Source organism: Coregonus lavaretus (genome assembly GCF_964263955.1).
Source record: "Coregonus lavaretus genome assembly, chromosome: 33".
Taxonomy (NCBI): domain Eukaryota; kingdom Metazoa; phylum Chordata; class Actinopteri; order Salmoniformes; family Salmonidae; genus Coregonus; species Coregonus lavaretus.
Window position 1 is genome coordinate 7,801,451 of NC_140020.1, and position 17,603 is coordinate 7,819,053.

General features: G+C 44.4%; 2 protein-coding genes across 4 annotated transcripts in view; one reads left to right on the forward strand and one right to left on the reverse strand.

Annotated features, from left to right (window-relative positions):
• Nucleotides 1-4,076: 4,076 nt before the first annotated feature.
• id2a (inhibitor of DNA binding 2a) lies at nt 4,077-6,339 on the forward strand. The gene is made up of 3 exons (XM_084151062.1): nt 4,077-4,508; nt 4,982-5,045; nt 5,893-6,339. Exons 1-2 carry the CDS (start codon nt 4,110-4,112, stop codon nt 5,024-5,026), a joined length of 444 nt encoding a protein of 147 aa, XP_084007188.1. The 5' UTR covers nt 4,077-4,109; the 3' UTR covers nt 5,027-5,045; nt 5,893-6,339.
• Nucleotides 6,340-7,013: 674 nt separating this feature from the next.
• LOC311108554 (kinase D-interacting substrate of 220 kDa B-like) overlaps nt 7,014-17,603 on the reverse strand; it is a 47,794-nt gene continuing 37,204 nt past the window's right edge. For 2 of the 3 annotated variants that reach the window (XM_084151209.1, XM_084151208.1), the window contains exons 24-27: nt 15,811-15,948; nt 14,088-14,186; nt 13,557-13,787; nt 7,014-10,625 (exon numbers count right to left, since the gene is read on the reverse strand). In XM_084151209.1, coding sequence (XP_084007335.1) covers nt 9,408-10,625; nt 13,557-13,787; nt 14,088-14,186; nt 15,811-15,948 — 1,686 coding nt within the window. In that variant the 3' untranslated portion in view covers nt 7,014-9,407. Of the gene's footprint in view, nt 10,626-13,556; nt 13,788-14,087; nt 14,187-15,810; nt 15,949-17,479; nt 17,510-17,603 lie in introns of all 3 variants that reach the window. The other variant, XM_084151207.1, reaches the window with a different exon arrangement.

A 17,603-nucleotide genomic window follows, 5' to 3' on the forward strand; every position in this document is an offset into this window, starting at 1 on the left:
TCAACAACATAGTGCCCTCAAAGCTCATCACTAAGCTAAGGACCCTGGGACTAAACACCTCCCTCTACAACTGGATCCTGGACTTCCTGACGGGCCGCCCCCAGGTGGTAAGGGTAGGTAACAGCACATCTACCACGCTGATCCTCAACACGGGGGCCCCTCAGGGGTGCGTGCTCAGTCCCCTCCTGTACTCCCTGTTCACCCATGACTGCATGGCCAGGCACGACTCCAACACCATCATTAAGTTTGCCAACGACACAACAGTGGTAGGCCTGATCACCGACAACGATGAGATAGCCTATAGGGAGGAGGTCAGAGACCTGGCCGTGTGGTGCCAGGATAACAACCGCTCACTCAACTTGATCAATACAAAGGAGATGATTGTGGACTACAGGGGAAAAAAGAGGACAGAGCACGGCCCAATTCTCATCGACGGGGCTGTAGTGGAACAGGTTGAGAGCTTCAAGTTCCTTGGTGTCCACATCACCAACAAACTATCATGGTCCAAACACACGAAGATTGTCTTGAAGAGGGCACGGCAAAGCCTATTCCACCTCAGGAGACTAAAAAGATTTGGCATGGGTCCTCAGATCCTCAAAAAGCTCTACAGCTGCACCATCGAGAGCATCCTGACTGGTTGCATCACCGCCTGGTATGGCAACTGCTCGGCCTCCGACCGCAAGGCACTACAGAGGGTAGTTCGTACGGCCCTGTACATCACTGGGGCCAAGCTTCCTGCCATCCAGGACCTCTACACCAGGCGGTGTCAGAGGAAGGCCCTAAAAATGGTCAAAGACTCCAGCCACCCTAGTCATAGACTGTCCTCTCTGCTACCGCACGTCAAGCTGTACCGGAGTGCCAAGTCTAGGTCCAAAAGGCTTCTTAACAGCTTCTACCCCCAAGCCATAAGACTCCTGAACAGCTAATCATGGCTACCCGGATTATTTGCATTGTCCCCCCCACCCCACCCCCTCTTTTACGCTGCTGCTACTCTGTTTATTATCTATGCATAGTAACTTTAACTCTACCCACATGTACATATTACCTCAATTACCTCGACTAACCAGTGCCCCCGTACATTGACTCTGTACCGGTACCCCCTGTATATAGCCTCCCTACTGTTATTTTATTTTACTGCTGCTCTTTAATTCTTTATTTTTTAATTTTTTACTTATCTGTTTTTTACTTAACACTTTTTTTTCTTAAAACTGCATTGTTGGTTAAGGGCTTGTTAGTAAGCATTTCATTGTAAGGTCTACACCTGTTGTATTCGACACGTGGCAAATAACGTTTGATTTGATTTGATTTCTGTATTTTGGGTCCTATAGTGTCCTATTGGGAATAGGGTGCCGTTTGGAACACCCACTATCACAATGGTAAGGGCTTTTGGCTGAAACCATTTGAGGTCTCATTCTCAGTACTTTTATTTTGGTTTTTAGACAATACACAACTTAACATTCCACAAACATCTGATTAAACATAGTGCACTATATAGGGAATAGGGTGCCATTTGGGATGCATAAAGAGCCATTAACAGAGGCCTGCCAGCACCCATTTCCACAGGAGTCATTCAGAAGACGAGACCCAAATGTGCCTTTTTTTGCTTTGCACATAAATGGGTTGAATACGGGATGCTGCTATTCTTCCCACAGAGCAAATATACTGTATGTCAACGAACATGTCAACGAACAAGTCAACAAATATGACACGTAAAAGCAATAGAGAAACTGAGAGATAAATCAGTGGAACTCACAGCTAGATAACTAACGATTGCTCTACACTCTTAGAAATAAAGGTGCTATCTAGAACCTAAAAGAGTTATTCTGCTGTCCCCATAGAAGAACCCTTTGAAGAACCCTTGTTGGTTCCAGGTAGAACTCTTTTGCTTCCAATTAGAACTGTTTTGGGTTCCATGTAGAACCCTTTCCACAGAGGGTTCTACATGGAACCCAAAATGGTTCTACCTGGAACCAAAAAGGGTTTTACCTGGAACCAACAAGGGTTATCCTATTGGGACAGCTGAAGAACCCTTTTGGAACTCTTTTTTCTAAGAGTGTACAGGAAAACTTTTTCATCTAAAAGTCAGGGAGTCCCTGAGTTCATATGATAGAGGATTAATAGTTGCTCTGAAATGTGATGTAAATGTTGTCCCAGCTTCAACAAGCATGCTGTCCAGAGAAAATATCCTAGGATAGAACATTAGTCCTGTAATACTACACCTGTTGGATAATGTGCAACATTGATGAGCAGGGAGGAAAATACCACAACGTGAGACGTTTAGTTAATATGATAAATCTAGGTTGGCAGTTGGTCACAGCCATGTAAATACATACTTATTTCTTTCCATCAAATGTTCCTGTCATTCTTAATTCAGAAGGTTAAAATGAACACATTCACTCTCTTATGTATGAGTGCTGGAAATACATAGTATTTTCACAACTGCTCCAGGTCTCTTCTTGCTACCCAGTTTGAATATCATGAAAACATCAGTGTATTATTTTCCCCCTAACTTTTTAAGAGACTATGGTTTAGTTTTTTTGTTTGTTTGCATCATTGATATGAAACCGAGGGGAATGTGGGTACATTCTGCATCCATCCAGTGGCTGGATCACTCTTTTCCAAGAGTGACCATGGAAAATACATAATGAAGCATTGGGTACGTCCAAAATGTCACCCTATTCCCTATATTGTGTACTAAACCAAAATGTCACCCTATTCCCTATATTTTAGTGCACTGTATAGGGAATAGGGTGCCATTTAGGACGCCGTCATTGAGTGACAGGGTACTTTGAAATGAGTAGGAGAAAATAAGAATCCTCCACAGAGAACTGAGTCATGATGCTGACATGTTACCTTGCAAGAGAGAAGGATTGAGTCAGGTGACTGACCCATTTTGGTATTGATCTTATCTGTTGATGATCAATGACTCTTGTGTTTTACACTGTTTGTCTCTGGGTTTCGAATGTCCATTTTCTATTGTCTTAACCCTGAAAGGTACTTTCATGATTTTGACACATTACAGTAGCACATAAATCTGTACCTGAAAACGACTGGACTCAAGTGACATAAGCTCTGTACATACCAAATGGTACCCTATTACCTATAGTGCACTACTTTTGACCAGGGCCCTTAGCCATTTGGGATGCACGCACTATTTTCTCACAACAAGCCGTGGCATCTAGGACATCTAGTGAAATAAGACAGTATACAGATATGAAACAGTAGATCTGTCGTGTTGAGAAATGCAAACCACCAGTGCAGGTGTATGGCTCCGGGCACTCAAGGACAGACACCGGGAGGAGCTCCATCTTAAGTCAGCTAAGAGCCGGCGCGCTGACTTACAGCTGCCGTCGTCATAGCAGCCGCCTGAGCGGCGCCGAGCGGACTGGCTTCGAGGGCTGCTGTGAATTGGATGTCGTCACAGCGCTGGCGCCAAGGAGTCGGTAGAAGTGGGAGCTTGCGGCGATGCAGGCAACTCGCTACAGCTACTGCAGTGTGTGTTGAGCTCTGTGGTGCCAAGCCATCATCCGATTGGGTTCAACTTGGTACAGTGGAAAATTATTGGGAAGTAAACGCATTGTGAAGTAAACTCACTCCAGATGAGCTAGTGGCCACGAAACACTGCAATTTCCCTCAATGGAAAATAATATAGGCTAAAAATAGCTGGAACTTGGAAATGTAATAGATGGTAAAACATCAAACTTAATTGTCTCTGCGTAATTAGGAGGTAGTCTACATTTGGCACACGGATGTGCCTTAATTTAGATCACCTGTACAGTCAGAAATACAGACTCAGATGACTTCGAAACAGATTTTCACAAGGGCCCGCCAGCCTCATCTCACAGGTAACAGAGAAGAGCGTCACTTCAGTGCGCGCCTTCACATAACTTGCTCAAGAATGCGGAAAATATGGGAGGGATGAAAAAGATCTACCGCATTTGAACAAATACCGTTGCTTGGGACAGTGATTGACACTTCTAGGTAGCCAATCTACGTGCAGTTCGACCTGATGCGCGACAAGCCCCGTTCACGAGCCTTTATAAAAACAATTGACAGCGTGCTGACTGATTGTATACGGCGAAGTCTGGACTAAGATACCGCTTTCTTTCATGCGTCATATCTTATCGCACTCAACTGTCGTCATGAAAGCAATAAGCCCGGTGCGGTCTATGAGGAGCAACATCTCCAACTCGTCGGAACATACCCTCGGCATCTCCCGGAGCAAGAGCCCGATGGATGACCCTCTGAGTCTGCTATACAATATGAACGACTGCTACACCATGCTGAAGGAACTGGTGCCCAGCCTCCCACAGAACAGGAACGTCAGTAAAATGGAGATATTGCAGCATGTTATAGACTATATCTTGGACCTTCAGATTGCACTGGACTCTAGCTCGTCCCTCTCCAGCTGCCAACATCAGCAGCAGCAGCTGGGACAGGGACAGGCAGCATCACCCAGGAATCCCCTAGCAACCATCAACTCAGACATCAGCCTCATCACCTTTCAGGTAAAAATAGAATCGAATAGCTTTATTTTTCCAATAAGAGGACTTCTGTTTTGGAGTGGTTCAGAAAAATAAATAGTCTAACATAAACATAGTAGGCTACACAGAATCTAGCGTGTTCAATTGGAATTCCTATATTTTAATGGATCCCCTAAATCCTATGACATGAACAGTATTAATGTGGCCTAGGTAATATATGTCTATATGCTTATATGCTTACTAGGCTTTTCGAATATATCTATTATTATTTTTTACATTCTTTCCAAAGCAGCCTGCCTATTTTGCTTTGCATAAAGCTTTTGCAGTTGACTATGTGCCACTGTTGGTTATTGTACACGTGACAGCTTGGTGGTGAATTAATGTAGCATCAGCCCAATAGAGTCCAGACCACTGCCACTGTACTAACTCAGCAATGCCAGTAGCCTCTATCTGTAAATGGTGATATTTAACAGTGGTTGTCTTGTATGTTTTTACAGTCAAGTGACCACTTCCCCAAAGATACAGAGACTAATGACAGCTAAACTCTCCTTCACTGACTGGGTAAGTGTTTATTTTCTGCCAATATTGCATCCATCATTTCCATTTGGAATAGTCATTTTGTTCATTAGGAAAAAACAAGTCCAAACTACACTGTCCCCATAAGAGAATCCTTTTGGGTTCCATGTAGAATCCTCTGTGGAAAGGGTTCTACCCGGAACCAAAAAGGGTTCTTCACAGGGTTCTCCTATGGGGACAGCCGAAGAACCCTTTTAGATTCTAGATAGCACCTTTTTTTCTAAGAGTGTATAAGGACATGGATACTTGGTATAAGTTGCTCTTTGAAAAGGGTAGTCTATATGAGCTGTTAAATTGTTGACTTGACTAAGATATGACATCACTGTAGATGGAATAACCTATCATGAAATAATAGTCTCTGGCTACATAATAGACAGACTGGCTACTCCAGTCAGTGGTTGAGGGTTCTGAAAACTACCGGTCTGTAGATCATTTGCAGCGAGGAAAAGCAGGCGCCAGCATCATTATAGCTGTAGTATAGATCCATTCCCACGTTGTACTTAGAGGTTGTCAGGATGTTGCTTATTCCTCCGACTGAGTCGACGCCTCCATCTGGTGCTCAGGGATTGCCCTGTATTTCAGTGTGTACGTCCCAAATAGCACCCTATTCTCTATGTAGAGCCCTATGGGCCCTGGTTAAAAGTAGTGCACTACATAGGGAATAGGGTGCCATATGAGACAGACGCTCACCAGTATTTCAGTGTTTGGTTAAAGTAGAAAAATAACTGTGGCTTCCTCTCAGGCGCCAGTCTGACTGTCCAGTTCCCTGTCTGTCCTTTAGCCTGGCTTCTCTCTAAACATGACCCTCTTTTCTGTTCCGAATCTCTTACAGGTGTGTTTTAAATAGGACCTCATGTTCCCCTCCAATGGCTGGCTGGTTTTCCCGCTTGATTTAACTTCTTTTTTTCCTAAAAAGGAGATATGTGTTGTTGTTGTTGTTTTTAGTTATTTTTTTTATCTACTGGCCTGGCCTGATATATTTTCTTCCAACTGAAGAATGATACCTCAACAACAATGGGAACACAACGACAGACTGACTGAAATTACAGTATTGAAACGAGATATCTTTCCACAAGAGGAGACTGCCTTTTCTTGGGAAAGTGGCGCATTACTACAGAGACTAATGGACACTCAATGTCTGTAAATGTTAAGACAACATCATGCCTGTATAGTAGCAGATTTGTTGCAGAGAATATAAAGATGCATTTTATTGTGCTGCGGCTTTCAAAGAAATGTTGTAAATTGCACTTTTATACAATAATAAAGTATATTCCTTATACTGTGCATTATGTTAATATCCATATTACTTTATAATACCTGACCTTTTTCAATCTTTTAAATTACTGTCACTGTACTTTCTCTTACAACGAAGGATGGTGGAACTGCATTCCCTTTAACTTGCTTTTAAATATATCTGAATAGAGTCAGATTAGATTAATTAGGAAGACAATATCTTAAGGCTCAATGCATTGCAGTTACTAATCTTATCCAGTTATCCAGGATGGTGTACTGGTGTGCCCATCTAGTCACTCACTGGTGGTTCTCTGTCGCTCAGTTGATAGAGCATGGCACTTGCAACACTAGGATAGTGGGTTTGATTCCTGGGACCAACCATACGTAAAGCTATTTATGCACACATGACTCTTAAGTCGCTTTGGATAAAAGCGTCTGCAAAATGGCACATATTATTTTACTACATATTATACCTTGAGCAAGGCACTTAACCCTAATTGCTCCTGTAAGTCGCTCTGGATAAGAGCGTCTGCTAAATGACCAAAAAAATAAAATAAAAAAATTATGGCACTTACTACTATTTTTGCATGGGGGAGCACGCCCCCTGCTGGCCGACTTTAAGAAGGAACTGCTATATGAAAGTATGAGAATGCTTAGTGGTTCATACTTCTAATTTCTAATTTCTTTGTGAGAACATACAAGAGGCTAGACTGTAGAAGACCAACATCCAGGTTTTATTTTTCAGTCAGATAATGTCTGACGGCACCATTCACTTCTTTCCCTTCATAGATAGAATATCATTTCTTTTCTTCTCCCACATGGTTATCATCTGACTGGTTAAGACAACATACAACATCACCATGCATGCAATACATAGGAGAGCACTCTTTGACATTTGCACAGATATTTGCAAACTAATTTGCGCATGCATTGTACAGGTCATTATGTACGCATGCAACACCAATCTTTACTGTAGCCAGATGTGTGAATCGGACAACATCTAATGTACATTTTATATCTGCTTAATTCAAATGTACATTTAATGGCATCGGATTCAGAAATGGGGCTATCTTTATTGGCCTCTACTACTGTTCCAGGATGAGACAGGCCATGACAACATGTAATAAACCAGATAACTTTACAACCACTGTTCATTACAAAGCAGCGTACATACACTCCCATTTATCATATGGCGAAGAGTCAGCAACTGAATTTTGCAGTGAACAATAACTTTTCTGAAGATACTTCTCGTTCTCAATTTCTTGTTAAACTGCTATTATTGTCACATATTAGTGTCAACGTCCCTCCTTTTTATCCTAAAATGTTTGTTAGTGTTGGAAAGAGATGTGTCCCAAATGGCACCCTATTCCACCGATAGCGCACTACTTTTGACCAGGGCCCACAGGGAGGTAAAATATTTAAAAGCCCTGTGGCTTTTGCAATGAGACGAATAGTTCAGTTGACTCTCCTCCATGTCATTTGCTGAGACACGTCAAAGACAGATCCTACACACAATTTTGTTCATTTGGCTCACGTGTTCATACGCATTCATTCTTCATCTATACCAGGTCTCTTCTATTTTACCCACCCACAAGCTCAATACATCACTTGTTGACACACATAGGCAGCAGCAGATAATATTAATACTGTTGAGGCGTGCGTGTAGCCTGGTCCCACAACTGCTTGTGCTCTTGCCAAATCCATTGCTCATTGTCAAGCCATTGGCATGACAACGAGTGACAAGGAGTTGGCGTGATGGCACAAACAGCCTGACACTCAGGCTACCATGCTTGTTGTAGTGCAAAACAATAAACAGATAGTTAGTCAGTCACTGTATGTAGTTAGTTGTAAATTATACTGCACTGTAAAAAGTGGGACGGCGCTTTTAAGCACTTTTACTGATTGGAATGATCGAAATTTACGCTTTGGTTCATTCAACCTGTTCTATCGATTTGTCTGAAATCAAATAACGAATTCGTCAGATCAATGTGATTTTTTTATTTGAATGAAAGCTTCTAAATTGCTTTCAACACCTCATGAATAGGTCCAGTGTAGCTCAGTTGGTAGAGCATGGCGTTTGCAACGCCAGGGTTGTGGGTTCGATTCCCACGGGGGGCCAGTATGAAAATGTATGCACTCACTAAACTGTAAGTGGCTCTGGATAAGAGCAGCCTATCAGAAGAGTTAGAGGTGTGGCTTTCAATTGGTTATTTTTACCCACCCGTGAGAATGAATGTCATTCCAGTTAATGCGGTCTATTGTATTTGTTATCCAAACAAATGTGTACACTGCCAGCAACTGTAATGATACTTGCACGTGATACTAAAGCGCCAGATAAGGTTTCTATGTTAAGATAGCCATTGCTTGGTTATGATATTATGGTTACTAAATGTGAAGGTCTTAAGTTTGGAAACATTATTTCAAGTTACCGTAATTTCTTATTTTACAGGTTGTTCATTTCATTGCTTGTAACCCAATTGAAGACATTTGGATAGGTAATTCCAAAGTAAAAAGTGAACTAGGAACAAGATGAAAAAATTGGTTGTATTGACATTAAATATTTGTTTCTATTTGTTATATTAAGTTTAACCAAAGGGGAAAAGTAGGATGAGTGTTGAAAGAAATATGTTACAACTTGAAATATAGGTGAATTAAATATAACAGTTGGCATTGAATCATATATTTGCCATAATAATGTTCTTGTTTTTACTTGTGACCAGAGGTGGAGAAAATTAGGTTGATCCAAAGAGCAATTTTTTACAGTGTCCATAGCTAGCTACCTTCACTTCCACAGGAGAATATCAAGATGGTTAGTAGGGGTCACTTCACTTCACTTCAGACAACACAAATACACAGTACAACATCTCAGTGAGCTGCCTCTACCTAGTAGCCTGGTGAAACCAGACTGACCGCTGCGCTCTCCTGTAACAGAACGTGAGCAGGCTGGTTTAACAAGGCTATCTACTTAGTGCACACCTAGCACTAACATAATCTATTTACCCATTTAGCTAGCTATGGTACCTTGCTACGCATGCATTGTCAGACTACCACACCAAACATCTGACTAAGTGCTCTCCAGGGGTCTGCCGCCTGAGTACGAGGTGGGCGGGAGGCTCACAGGATGCTCTCGCGCTCCTCTCCGAAAGTGACGGTGTCGGAGGACACGGTGGTGATCTCCGGAGGATCCCCGGGGTTCAGCCCCCTCTTCAGGTGCACCACGCGCACGTTCTCGTTGTGCGGGCCGGGCTTGGTGGTGGTACTGGTGGTGCCGGAACCCGTGGAGATGATGACCTCGCTGATGGAGGAGGAGGTAGGGGTGGAACAGGTTGTGCTGGTGGACCCCACCGGAGCTCTCTGCCCCTGGGAACGCTGCTGCTGGTTCCCCTGCTGATGGGCGTTGGTGTTGTTGTTGAGGGTGGTGTTGCTGGGCGTGCGGTTGAGGTTGTAGCTCTTGGACGAGGGCCAGCTCTCTTCGGGGCTGCTGGCCAGCAGGCTGCACTGGTCCTCGGAGCAGATGGACATGCGGGCCACGGCTGGGTCCTGGAGACCACTCAGGCTGCTGGGCAGACCCCTCTTACTGGCTGCCCGGCTCTGGCTGTCCTCCTGGTCCAGCTCGATCAGGTTGGCCCGCTCCAGCTGGGACAGGTCAGCCTCCTCATCCTGCAGGGAGTGGTTGGGCGAGCTCTCGTTGGAGCGCATGCCGGAGTCAGACGAATCCTTCTTATCCAGCATGGAGTCAGATGGATATTCTTTCCCCTTAGCCAGGGCCAGGGAGCTGCTGCCGGAGGATGCTTTTAAGTCACCTGGCTTCTTCACGTCCCCCAGGAGAGGAGCGTCAGAGTTCTCTGAATCCTCGTCGTCGCTGGTGAGCTTCTGGTAGCGCAGCCCGCCGGTCTTCATCTTGAGGTCGGCTGCTCCCTGGAACATGCCGCTCCCCCGGTCACTGGACCCGGGCACCTTGCGTCCAAGCAGGGTCTTGGAGGAGCCGTGGGGGTCCTGCTTCTCGTCCTCCTCTGTGATGGGGTCCAGGGGGGCTTCGGCGGTGGTGAAGTCCGGGGCGTCCACGGCGGGAGGCTTGGTGGTGCTTCTCTTTGTGGTAGCCTTGTCCTTGGTTTTGTCCTCGGAGCTGGAGGAGGTCATGAATTGGTTGGGGTGGGGCTGGACGGGCTTCTCTCCCCCGCCTCCGCCTACCTCCAGCGTGGCCATCTGGGCGATGTACTCCTGATAGGCGTTGCGATACTCGGACTGCTGCTTTTCCGTCAGCTTGACGATGTCGTTGGACGACTCCTGGGAGTTGAGGCTGGACATGCTGGGGGTGCGGTGGGTGGGGGCCTAGGGAGGAGGAGAGGGGAGGGGGAGGACATGGAACATATACATGGATCTCATACAGTAAGAAATTGAAAGACTGAGGAAGACCTAGATCTGTGGTCTAAGTACATATGAAGGCTATCATTTGGTTTACATACAGGTCAATGGCTTAATTCATGGTTCTGTACGTATACATACAGTGCATTCGGAAAATATTCAGACCCTTTCTCCACATTTTGTTACGTTACAGCCTTATTCTAAAATTGATTAAATTCGTTTTTTCCCTCATCAATATACACACAATACCCCATAATGACAAAGCAAAAACAGTTGTTTTTTTATGTTTGCAAATGTATTTAAAAAAAACATAAAACATACACTACCGTTCAAAAGTTTGGGGTCACTTAGACATGTCCTTGTTTTCGAAAGAAAAGCAATTTTTTGGTCCATTCAAATAACATCAAATTGATCAGAAATACAGTGTAGACATTGTTAATGTTGTAAATGGCTATTGTAGCTGGAAACGGCTGTTTTTTTATGGAATATCTACATAGGCATACAGAGGCCCATTATCAGCAACCATCAGTCCTGTGTTCCAATGGCACGTTGTGTTTGCTAATCCAAGTTTTTTATTTGAAAAGGCTAATTGATCATTAGAAAACCCTTTTGCAATTATGTTAGCACAGCTGAAAACTGATGTGCTGATTAAAGAAGCAATAAAACTGGCCTTCTTGAGACTAGTTGAGTATCTGGAGCATCAGCAATTGCGTTCGATTACAGGCTCAAAATGGCCAGAAACAAATACGTTTCTTCTGAAACTCGTCAGTCTATTCTTGTTCTGAGAAATGAAGGCTATTCCATGTGAGAAATTGCCAAGAAACTGAAGATCTCGTACAACGCTGTGTACTACTCCCTTCACAGAACAGCGCAAACTGGCTCTAACCAGAATAGAAAGAGGAGTGGGAGGCCCCGGTGCACAACTGAGCAAGAGGACAAATACATTAGAGTGTCTAGTTTGAGAAACAGACGCCTCACAGGTCCTCAATTTGCAGCTTCATTACATATTACCCGCAAAACACCAGTCTCAACGTCAACAGTGAAGAGGCGACTCTGGGATGCTGACCTTCTAGGCAGTTGCAAAGAAATCTCAGACTGGCCAATAAAAGAAAAGATTAAGATGGGCCATTTTGAGCCTGTAATCGAACCCACAATTGCTGATGCTCCAGATACTCAACTAGTCTCAAGAAGGCCCGTTTTATTGCTTCTTTAAATCAGCACAACAGTTTTCAGCTGTGCTAACATAATTGCAAAAGGGTTTTCTAATGATCAATTAGCATTTTAAAATGATAAACTTGGATTAGCAAACACAACGTGCCATTGGAACACAGGACTGATGGTTGCTGATAATGGGCCTCTGTACGCCTATGTAGATAGTCCTTTAAAAATCATCAGTTTCCAGCTACAATAGCCATTTACAACATTAACAATGTCTACACTGTATTTCTGATCAATCTGATGTTATTTTAATGGGCAAACTTTTGAACGGTAGTGTATATACCTTATTTACATAAGTATTCAGACCCTTTGCTAAGAGACTCGAAATTGAGCTCAGGTGCATCTTGTTTCCATTGATCATCCTTGAGATGTTTCTACAACTTGATTGTAGTCCAACTGTGGTAAATTCAATTAATTGGACATGATTTGGAAAGGCACACACCTGTCTCTTGTCCGTAGAGCTCCGAGACAGGATTGTGTCGAGGCAAAGATCTGGGGAAGGGTACCAAAAAATGTCTGCAGCATTGAAGGTCCCCAAGAACACAGTGGCCATCTTTCTTAAATTGAAAAAGTTTGGAACCACCAAGACTCTTCCTAGAGCTGGCCGCCCGGCCAAACTGAGCAATCGGAGAAGATGGGCCTTGGTCAGGGAAGTGACCAAGAACCCAATGGTCACTGACAAAGCTCCAGTGTTCCTCTGTGGAGATGGGAGAACCGTCCAGAAGGACAACCATCTCTGCAGCACTCCACCAATCAGGCCTTTATGGCAGAGTGGCCAGACGGAAGCCACTCCTCAGTAAAAGGCACATGACAGCCTGCTTGGAATTTGCCAAAAGGCACCTAAAGGACTCAGACCATGAGAAACAAGATTATCTGGTCTGATGAAATCAAAATTGAACTCTTTGGCCTGAATGCCAAGCGTCACGTCTGGAGGAAACCTGGCACCATCCCTACGGTAAAGCATGTTGGTGGCAGTATCATGCTGTAGGAATGTTTTTTAGCGGCAGGGACTGAGAGACTAGTCAGGATCGAGGGAAAGCTGAACGGAGCAAAGTACAGAAAGATCCTTGATGAAAACCTGCTCCAGAGCGCTCAAGACCTCAGACTGGGGCGAAGGTTTACCTTCCAACAGGACAACGACCCTAAGCACACAGCCAAGACAACTCAGGAGTGTCTTCGGAACAAGTCTCTGAATGTCCTTGAGTGGCCCAGCCAGAGCCCGGACTTGAACCCGATCTAACATCTCTGGAGAGACCTGAAAGTAGCTGTGCAGCGACGCTCCCCATCCAACCTGACAGCGCTTGAGAGGATCTGCAGCGAAGAACGGGAGAAACTCCCCAAATACAGGTGTGCCAAGCTTGTAGCGTCATACCCAAGAAGATTCAAGGCTGTAATCGCTGCCAAAGGTGCTTCAACAAAGTACTGAGTAAAGGGTCTGAATACTTATGTAAATGTTATATATTTTTTTAACCTATTTTTGCTTGGTCATTATGGGGTATTGTGTGTAGATTGATGAGGGGAAAAATCAATTGAATCCATTTTAGAATAAGGCTGTAACGTAACAAAATGTGGAAAAAGTCAAGGGGTCTGAATAGCTATACAATTCCAGTCTTTCTGTCAACGTAATATAATGATGCAACGTAGACCTCCCTACAATGGAAGAGATCACCAGTCACTCACCATCCATGTGTTGTTGCTGTGCCTGGGAGGCTCGTCCAGTCCCACGTTGCTCAGTTCCTCAAAGCTCAGGTTGAAGCTGTACATGGGTGAGTTGGCGTCGAGGTTGGCAGCGCCGGCGTGGGGCGGGGCGACCTGGCGCCTCGGTTCCCCGTGGCCCACCATACTGCTGTCCACCTCGCTGGGAGCCTCCTCGTGAAGCACCTGGCTCTCCACCTGACGCATCTCCAACACCTAGAGGAAGGGGAGGAAGAGGAGGAAGAGGAGGGAAAGGAAGAAGAAGAGGGAGGGAGAGAGTGGAAGAAGGAGAGGAGGAGGAAGATGTAGGGAGAGGAAGAAGGAGAGGAAAAGGAGGAGAAAGAGGCAGAGAAAGAAGAAGAGAAAGGAACAATGCACCCTTCTCTAAATACGGCTGGGCTAATGAGTAATTAATGTGTTAAGAAGTGATTGATAACAGCAGCGTCCAGTGTTAAAGCTACTGGTAAATCCACTACAAAATAAACTTGCAAGAGGCAAGGTTAGGGTTAAACTCACGGTTCCTCTGAAGAGCTGCCAGTCTCCAAAGTTCATTTTCATCTCATTCTTCAGCTCATCAATGTTGCACTGGGTCAGAACTCTGCCATTCACATTAGCCTGAGAGACAGAGAGGAGCACGAGAGACAAGGAAGAGGAGGTTAATGGTAGAGACAGAGAGGAGGTTAATGGTAGAGACAGAGAGGAGGTTAATGGTAGAGAGAGCGAGAGGAGGTTAATGGTAGCGAGAGAGGTTAATGGTAAAGAGAGAGCAAGAGAGAGAGAGAGAGAGTGAGAGAGAGAGAGAGAGAGAGGGGGAGAGAGAGAGAGAGAGGGGGGAGGTTAATGGTAGAGAGAGAGAGGAGGTTAATGATAGAGAGAGGTTAATGATAGAGAGGTTAATGATAGAGAGAGGAGGTTAATGGTAGAGACAGAGGTTAATGATAGAGAGAGGTTAATGATAGAGACAGAGAGGAGGTTAATGGTAGAGACAGAGAGGAGGTTAATGGTAGAGACAGAGGTTAATGATAGAGACAGAGAGGAGGTTAATGGTAGAAACAGAGAGGAGGTTAATGGTAGAGAGAGGTTAATGATAGAGAGGAGGTTAATGATAGAGACAGAGAGGAGGTTAATGGTAGAGACAGAGAGGAGGTTAATGGTAGAGACAGAGGTTAATGGTAGAGACAGAGGTTAATGATAGAGAGAGGTTAATGATAGAGACAGAGAGGAGGTTAATGGTTGTCACGCCCTGACTCAGGGGACGTTTATTTGTTGAGTCAGGGTGTGTATATTCTATGATGTGTAGTTCTATGTTTTCTATCTAGTATGTCTAGATCTATGTTGGCCGGTGTGGTTCCCAATCAGAGGCAGCTGTCGCTCATTGTCTCTGATTGGGGACAATACTTAGGTAGCCTATTGGCACTAGTGGGTTGTGGGATCTTGTTCCGTGTGAGGTTTGTTGTGTGTTACCTTTGGATGTCATGTTTCGTTGGTTTATTGTTTTGTCGTTGTTTATAAGTTAAAATAAACATGTATGCATATCACGCTGCGCCTTGGTCCGACCCGTCATTGAACGAACGTGACAATGGTAGACAGAGAGGAGGTTAATGATAGAGACAGAGAGGAGGTTAATGGTAGAGACAGAGAGGAGATTAATGGTAGAGACAGAGAGGAGGTTAATGATAGAGAGAGGAGGTTAATGATAGAGAGAGAGGAGGTTAATGGTAGCGAGAGAGGTTAATGGTAGAGACAGAGAGGAGGTTAATGGTAGAGAGAGCGAGAGGAGGTTAATGGTAGAGACAGAGAGGAGGTTAATGGTAGCGAGAGAGGTTAATGGTAGAGACAGAGAGGAGGTTAATGGTAGAGAGAGCGAGAGGAGGTTAATGGTAGAGACAGAGAGGAGGTTAATGGTAGAGACAGAGAGGAGGTTAATGGTAGAGACAGAGAGGAGATTAATGGTAGAGACAGAGAGGAGGTTAATGATAGAGAGAGGAGGTTAATGGTAGCGAGAGAGGTTAATGGTAGAGACAGAGAGGAGGTTAATGGTAGCGAGCGGAGATTAATGATAGAGAGAGAGGAGGTTAATGATAGAGAGAGAGGAGGTTAATGATAGAGACAGAGGAGGTTAATGATAGAGAGAGAGGAGGTTAATGATAGAGAGAGAGGAGGTTAATGGTAGAGACAGAGGAGGTTAATGATAGAGACAGAGGAGGTTAATGATAGAGATCTCTCTCTCTCAGCTCACCTTCTTAATGGTGGCAGTGTACTGGGTCAGCATGCTCTGGTCGATACCCTCGATCTGTTTGACACGTTCACACACTGCGTCTGTGTTCATGGAGCTCAGGAGGATGGCTGGGGTGCCCGACACCACAGAGGCTGAACCCTGACACACACACACACACACACAACACACAACCAGGTCCAGAACACACCGTCAATGACCAGATAGAGGATTCAACCAACAGGAAAAACATGGCTTATTGGTTAATACAGTATGGCTACATTTAATGGAGGTCAAGATTACATTTCTCAAAGTATTCATCAATAGTAACCTCTGCCGTTTTGAGTAGAAATGTATTGATACAAAATAAAATAGAATTGGAATTCCATGCTGAAACACCGTTGAAATCTGCAAAGGTAATACAGGAAGGCCCAGTGAAAGGGGAGAGCAACATGAAAAGACAGGAAGACCCAGTGAAAGGGGAGAGCAACATGAAAAGACAGGAAGGCCCAGTGAAAGGGGAGAGCAACATGAAAAGACAGGAAGGCCCAGTGAAAGGGGAGAGCAACATGAAAAGACAGGAAGGCCCAGTGAAAGGGGAGAGCAACATGAAAAGACAGGAAGGCCCAGTGAAAGGGGAGAGCAACATGAAAAGACAGGAAGACCCAGTGAAAGGGGAGAGCAACATGAAAAGACAGGAAGGCCCAGTGAAAGGGGAGAGCAACATGAAAAGACAGGAAGGCCCAGTGAAAGGGGAGAGCAACATGAAAAGACAGGAAAGCCCAGTGAAAGGGGAGAGCAACATGAAAAGAACGTAGGTTACATAATCCATCAGTAGGTATGAGAAAACTACAATATGATTTAATCTACAATGGGTTGATGATGAGAGTGGAGCTATCCTAAGGGTGAGTACAGTAAGACAATGGGGTTAATAGAGGTTGTCACGGCATTAGGTCCAAACCAAACGTTGTCAGTGAGTGGATGAGATAATACTGTATGGTAAAACATTTTTTTGATGAGGTGAGAGAGGGTGGAGTGTATGAGGGTTTGGGTAAGGAGAGGAGTTCAGCTAGAAGGGCCAGACAAAATCAAATGTTGGAAATGTTTATAGAGTATTGTACAAGTGTTGCAAATCTACAATGTATCTTACAAAGTTGCAAAACATCTAATTGTAAATAGGTCTTAAATAGTATGACAGAAGCACTATGATGAGCAGATCAAAGATTTCACTAGTCAGTGGCCTTGTAGCATCTAGTATCTACATCACTTCCTGTCCTAACGAGGAAGCTACACTAGAGTGTCACTAAAACTGTCGGTTTTTAGCTACTATACTGGATGCATAGCTTTTGCCGGCGTGAGCAGAACACTGTATCAAGTGTTCTCAGGTGTGAGCTGCACATGATAAAAAATGAATAGAACCAGAGCGTAATTTTACGCTGAGCCGCACCACTTACGCCCAGGTTTCATTGACATGAATGGGAGCGTCTCACGCTCGGCAAAAGTTATTACTCCAGTGTAGCATGCCTGTAACTCCTAGTTCCCATTCAAGAGAGTGGGCTAGAGTTCCCAAGGTGCATGATGGGATTACAGAGGTCAGATCACTTCTGAAGGGGGTTATAGTTAGGAGGAAAGCAATATTAGTGGCCGGAGTAAAAAGCCGGAGTTAGGAACAAAATCAGAATGGGTTCAGTACCTGCTTCTTTTTCAAAGACGGTACCTTAAACTGCTTGGAGGGAGGAGAGAATGAGAGGTGGAAAGAAACAGATGGAAAGGTGAGGAGGGAGTGGCTACATCAGATCTTCATCAGAGAGGGATGT

Bases quoted from the DNA above. Each gene is read 5' to 3' on its own strand.
- id2a (XM_084151062.1), top strand. From the start codon at position 4,110: ATGCGTCATATCTTATCGCACTCAACTGTCGTCATGAAAGCAATAAGC. The intron at 4,509-4,981 runs GTAAAAATAGAA...ATGTTTTTACAG, and splicing joins TCAGCCTCATCACCTTTCAG to TCAAGTGACCACTTCCCCAA.